The 6,565-nt window shown below is 36.1% G+C and overlaps 1 protein-coding gene across 1 annotated transcript; it reads left to right on the forward strand.

Moving 5' to 3' along the window:
• Positions 1 to 2,742: 2,742 nt before the first annotated feature.
• Positions 2,743 to 5,880, forward strand: LOC112728149 (U-box domain-containing protein 16-like). Its single transcript, XM_025778180.2, has one exon. The coding sequence runs from the start codon at positions 3,602 to 3,604 to the stop codon at positions 5,702 to 5,704; it is 2,103 nt and encodes a 700-aa protein (XP_025633965.1). The 5' UTR covers positions 2,743 to 3,601; the 3' UTR covers positions 5,705 to 5,880.
• The last annotated feature ends 685 nt before the right edge of the window (positions 5,881 to 6,565 follow it).

Consider the following 6,565-nt stretch of genomic DNA (forward strand, 5'->3'; position numbering starts at 1 on the left):
TAAGTCGCTGGGAATATGAGTGTGCGTGAGTAATTTCTGAAGCAAACTTCCAACCCTTGTGACTTCGAGCCTTCTAGTATTTATAACCATTTCCTTAACTGACTAATTTGAAATAAAACTCCCACGTATGCGAAAACGTGAATAACTATTGTCGCTCTTTTGCCTGATCATGTGACGGTTCTAGAATGACTTTCGATTTCAGTTTTTGATCTTCTTTGTTAAATACCTCTTCGATTTGCTAAGTCAATCGGACTCTTACTTAACATTCCCAAACACGTGTGTCCTTCGATGCTAACTTTTCTCCTAAAGTTCACTTAATTACTCGAATAACCTTCTCCTTCGAATTCAATTATTTTTTGGCCAACAAATCTATATATTAAAAATTTTAAAAAATTAAAGTACAAAAATCTGAGAATCAAATTTATATTTTAAAAAATAAATTTAATAGTTTAATTTATATTTTCCACATCTTAATTAAACACACCATATTCTAATAATGTTGTAAAATACCATCTTCTCCTTAATATCAAAAATAAAAAGCGACAATTAGTTATTCACTAAATTTGCTGATTCTTTTATTGATTCTCCAGAGGGTTTGAATTTATTTACTCTTAAAAGAAAGTTAGATAATAAATTTTAAAGTATTTTCTATTCTAAAATTAACATAAAATTGTGTTTGAAAATTAAAGGTATTTGGGGTGCAGGATTTTGCCAAAAACACCCATGCAAGCAGCGTAACGTGGACAACAATGAAAGAATGCTTGATCTTCTAGGGATAAATTAAGAGGAAGAAATTAAAGTTGCTTTAATATTTACTCAACTTATAAGAAACCAATAAAAATAGAAGGAAATATAAAATGTGTGACACAACGAGTCAAATTAACAATATTCCTTTAGCTGGTGATGAAAGGCATAGCCCACAGAAAATCACCAACCATGTTATTCATGTTTATTATTAGAGGTTTTCAAGATTCTCTTTCGCCTAATAAAACAACAACAAGGTTGGTTTTGTATACTCTACACAAGAGGCAAAATTAGGAAAATAGATAATGGATGAAACCTGAAGCTTGATCAGAAAAAGACAAAACAAAAGAAACTGTTAATTTATATTATTGAATGTACTATTAGGTTAATTAAGAATCATATTATTTGTTTTAAAGAATTTCAATTTAACTTATTTTTGTAAATTGTCTATGAAAATATATATTTGTTTATATTTATTTGAAGTTTTAAAGTTTAATTTGTAGAAATAACTTATTTTTAGGAATAATTTTTTGACGAAAATGTAGTTTTATTCCCTCTAAAAAGATAGATATTTGATCTTTTTATGTCATATAAAAGTTTATATATAATTATTATTATATCTTTCAACTATTATGTATGTTTCTTGTGAAGAAAGAGTTCATCATTTTGTTGATATTGGAGTTATCTTAAAAATTAAGAATCTATTTCTACGAATATGTGTAATATATATATATATATGATATTTCGAGAATATATAATTCTTTAGAATACATTTCTATTTAACCTTGAAATAAATCTCCTCTTTAAGGTAGATGTAATTTTATTTAATTTGTTTTAAAATTTTTATAAATTGTACTTTTTATTTATTTAGTAAAATTATAGATATTTTTCTATTGGATGCAATTATAATGCCATCCGAACATTTTAAATATAATAAAATACATAGCTTTTAATATCATTTTTCGGATAACGCATGAAAATTCAGATTTATAATCCGCATTCTAACTTACCAACGCAATATTTATTTACCTGTGCGATAAGTCACTACAAAATAACATGCAAATTTAGAATATAATAATCTTATCCAATTAATAAGAAACAATAAGATGAGTGGGGGTGGGAGGCTACGTTTATTAGTGCGTGCTTATTAAATCAAAGTAACTCGCACAGAAAGAAAAGTCAACATTCGTTTCATCAATTTTGGGTCTTCCACTTTCGGCGGCTAAACAATGGAGCTAGTAATAATCTCATGCTTGAATTCCCCTAGAGTGGGCACCATTAACAAATGCTTATAATATTCATACAATAAACGTTTCTAATTTCTTCATTTAATCGAATTATATAACACTTTAATCTGGTGTCGTTAGCATCTCTTTCAAGTAAAATCCATACATATAGAGTTTTATTTATATATGATGATTATTTCAAGTAAATACAATGAATGGTTTAATTTCTTGAGACTTTTTTTCTTTCTTTTTCTTTTAATTTGGTGAGCATAACTTTCATAAGACGTCAAATGTACTAACATACCTTTTTTTTTTTGCTATATATTAATACTTCAACCATATAAAAACCAATTATGAATTCAAAACGTATAGTATATTGGGAAACCCCATCAAAAAACATTAAAACGGGATTACTCTAAATAGATTAACATCTTCTATTAATCAAAGACATTATTGTAAGTTGCACCTTATGGTAACTAATTTACATTATATTCTCCATAAGAGACACTATACAATGATTAAACCCAATAGATATGAGAAAATAGATGAAAAATTTTGCAAAGATTGTGGCAATTCTCTTTTACACAAAAGTTTGAGCTGGAGATTAATCATTGCTAATCATATACATGCTGTTTTAATACGCGTGTATATATATGCCTATTCCCTCTCATAACTATACACTTTGCTTTTGCAAGATAAAGTTGTAAAAGGAAAAAAGAATAACAAAAGAGAATAAAATAAAGGGTAAGAGGAAAAAGGAAGCATTGTTAAATATTTAAATATGAATTTGGATAGGTACTGAAGCAAAGTGTAATCTTCGAAATAATTGATTGGTTCAACCAATATTTTAATACAATCATACATGACCCCATCATATAAATTATTCAGAACCAAGTCCACAACAACCCTTACCAATTCGTAGCCATCCCAACTTGATCAAACCAGTGCCAACCAGTTCATACAAAGTCAAGAAAATGCTAACAATAACAATATTAAACATTAAACAAATTAGGAACTAAAATATTACAAAAAAAATAAAATAAATAAAAAAGTGTTGCTGGGTAACACATTACCCACCACCATTTGCAGGGCCTCAACAAATGGCATGTTTTACATACATAAATCTTCAATGAATTCGACCACAGAATTAAATGTTTGTCAACTAGGTAATGCTTATCTTGATTAAATGACAAATATGGATTAATTATTTACCATGTAAATTAAATCAAGACAAGAAAGAAAATTGTTTAAAAAGTGCAAAATATTCAAAATTGAAACAAATGCAGTCAAATACCAACAAATGTGCATTAATGAATAGCTATTGACCCATCTTTCATTGTCTTTGCAAAAGGTTGAGTTTTACACGCAGACAAAAACAAACAGAAAAACAAACAAACCCAAGTTGTTACGGATAATATCATATCATCTCATATCAATATCATATACTATATGAATTAGTATTCACATTGCATATATATAAAGATATAATATTAGTTTTCCAAGTTTATTATTTTTGTTACTAATTCCAATCATCTTCCGAATGAAAAGTCACCTCCTTCTTCTTCCTTCACTCTAAAGAACTTCATCCAAACTCTGCGTTTTGCAACCAAAAAAGAAAAGTAAAGAACGTGATGGCTATTTCACCGCAAACTTTCCCTCCCAGAAAACGACGACCCTCAGCAGGGTCGTTTATCTCGCCGAAGCTAAACGACATCAACCTCCTCCACTCCCTCCTCCATCTAACGACACAAATAAGTTCCATAAACCGTTCAACGACACTGCTTCTGCTTAAACGCAGCGCCAATGCTGTCGTTCGCAAGGCGAAGCTACTCGCCGTTCTATTCGAGGACCTAATACGAAATTCCGATTCTGGCCTCACTTCTTCTTCTTCTTCGTCATCGTTTCTCCTCTGCCTGGAAGAGACATACATCGTTCTGCACCGAATCAAAACCCTAATTGAAGATTGCTCCAACGGAAGCAAGTTCTTCTTCCTCATGCAAATCGAAACCGTCGCCGACAACTTCCACAAACTTACCGGAGAACTCTCCACGCTCCTTGACATCTTCCCGGTACACGACCTAGACCTGAACGACGACGTTCAGGAGCTCGTGGTTCTAATCAGAAAACACTGCTTGCAATCGAAACCGGTGATAGAGGATTCAGAAACAGAGCTCCGAAACGAGGTGGTTTCGGTGCTCGAGAGTATCAAGAACGAGATCGTACCTGACCGGAGCAAACTCGCTTCGATCTTCGAGAGGTTGGAGATTCGCGATTCGTCGAGCTGCAGGGCAGAGATTGAGTGCTTGGAGGAGGAGATCCAGAATCGGAGCGAGGAGAATTCCAAGTCTGAGATCGTCGCCTTGATCGGTCTCGTTCGCTACGCAAAGTGCGTCCTCTTCGGCGCTTCAACCGCCGCCGCGGCGTCTTCTTCAGTGGAGGTTCAACGGCGGAAACAGCCGTCGGAGTTAGTTGTTCCGGCGGACTTCCGGTGTCCTATAAGCCTCGAGCTCATGCGTGATCCCGTCGTCGTGGCGACAGGGCAGACGTACGATCGTGAATCGATCAAGCTCTGGATGGATTCTGGACACAACACGTGTCCAAAAACGGGTCAGACCTTGGCCCACACAGAACTCATACCAAATCGCGCGTTGAGAAACATGATAGCATTGTGGTGCCGCGAGCAGAAGATTCCCTTCGATGCAGAAACCGTTACCGGAAGGCCTATAAGCCGCGTAACAAACAAGGCCGCGCTTGAAGCCACGCGCATGACGGCGTTGTTTCTGGTCAACAAACTCAAGGTCCCTATAACTAACTCTCAGTCTATGGAGGACTCAAACGCCGTCGTTTACGAGCTTCGTTTTCTGGCCAAAACAGACTCGGATAGCCGAGCCTGCATCGCGGAAGCTGGAGCCATCCCGCTTTTGGTTCGGTATCTCAGCTTCGACGTTGGGGTTCATAGTCCAAGCCTGCAGGTTAACGCCGTTACTACGATATTGAACCTTTCAATATTGGAGGCGAACAAAACGAGGATAATGGAGACTGACGGCGCACTTAACGGAGTTGCGGAGGTTTTGCGTTCGGGTGCCACGTGGGAAGCTAAGGCAAATGCAGCGGCCACGGTGTTCAGTTTGTCAGGTGTTCCAGCTTATAGAAAGAGACTTGGAAGGAAGACACGTGTTGTGAATGGATTGGTCCAGTTGGCAAGATGTGGACCCGAGGGACCCAGGAGGGATGCATTGGCGGCAATTCTGAGTTTGGCGGCGGATAGAGAAAGCGTGGCAAAGTTAGTGGAGGGCGGCGCGGTGGAGATGGCGGTGGAGGTGATGGTGGCCGTACCGGAGGAGGCGGCAACTGTGTTGGAGGCCGTGATTAAGCGCGGTGGGTTCGTGGCCGTGGCAGCGGCATACAATGGGATCAAGAGGCTGGGAGCAGTGTTAAGAGAAGGTTCAGAGAGGGCAAGGGAAAGCGCCGTGGCGACATTGGTGACAATGTGCCGGAAAGGGGGGTCGGAAGTGGTGGGGGAGTTGGCGGCCATTCCAGGGGTAGAGAGAGTAATTTGGGAGATAATGGCAGTTGGAAGCGTCCGGGGGAGGAGAAAGGCGGCAACATTATTGAGAATCCTACGCCGGTGGGCGGCCGGGTTAGATGGCGTAGAGATAGAAGGGTTTTCAACAACCACCATGTCTTCCGCAACCACTGTGGTGGTTCCAACTTCCAATTCAGTAGCGCAGTAAACTTTTGTCTATTTTTTCTTAGAATTTTTTTATAATTGTAAATGATGTAAAACTTGTTATCATTGGTTTTTTTTTTTTTTTTTCTCTTAAAAAAGAATTGATTTTTTGCCATCCTTGTAAAATGTAATTTATGGAGCAGTTTATTTTATTTGATTTTAATTTCTCCATTCTTTTTATCTGGTGGTGTTTCAAATGAGAAATTAATTTGTTCTATGTTATGGTAGTTGAATTCGATGGACTTTTATTGAAATTTTGTTTCATTGATGATGGATTAATCTAAAAAAGTGACATTTAGTCATTATAAGGTGCTGCTCTTGCTCTATTCTATTATTTTTAGAACATTGTCTTGCTCTTCTACAGAATCAGAGTAGATTGAGCTATGTTTAATTTATTTATCAATAAAATTTTTGGGAATATTGGTACTTGGTAGTGCACTTCATTATACATAACTGATTCACATGAATTAATTCATATATGGCATTTTACTAAGGTGATGAAAAGCTGTTCTTTTTAGTTGAATCAAAATATACTATTATTTCATTTATTCATATATTTATTTATTTTTTCACATTATGCTAAAATAAAGAATATTGTGCATATTGGCTGCGTTTGTTCTATCTAAGTGTTATGTTCTAATAACCAAACGCAACGCAGCCAAGTGCTTGTTGAACTTTTGTGTTGGTCCATAGTAGCAATCGAGCTTTGATGTCCGCGCTGACTCTGTCCCTCTCCACCGCAAACAAAAGAACTTCCTTGTCAGGTTGGATTTTCCTGCAAGAGACGGCATTGCCGTTTACATTCACATTTACAAACCTTATAAAATGATGAGAATTGATGCTTACCGTTAATAATAATTATTGA

Source organism: Arachis hypogaea, chromosome 12, assembly GCF_003086295.3.
Source record: "Arachis hypogaea cultivar Tifrunner chromosome 12, arahy.Tifrunner.gnm2.J5K5, whole genome shotgun sequence".
In the NCBI taxonomy this organism is placed as follows: domain Eukaryota; kingdom Viridiplantae; phylum Streptophyta; class Magnoliopsida; order Fabales; family Fabaceae; genus Arachis; species Arachis hypogaea.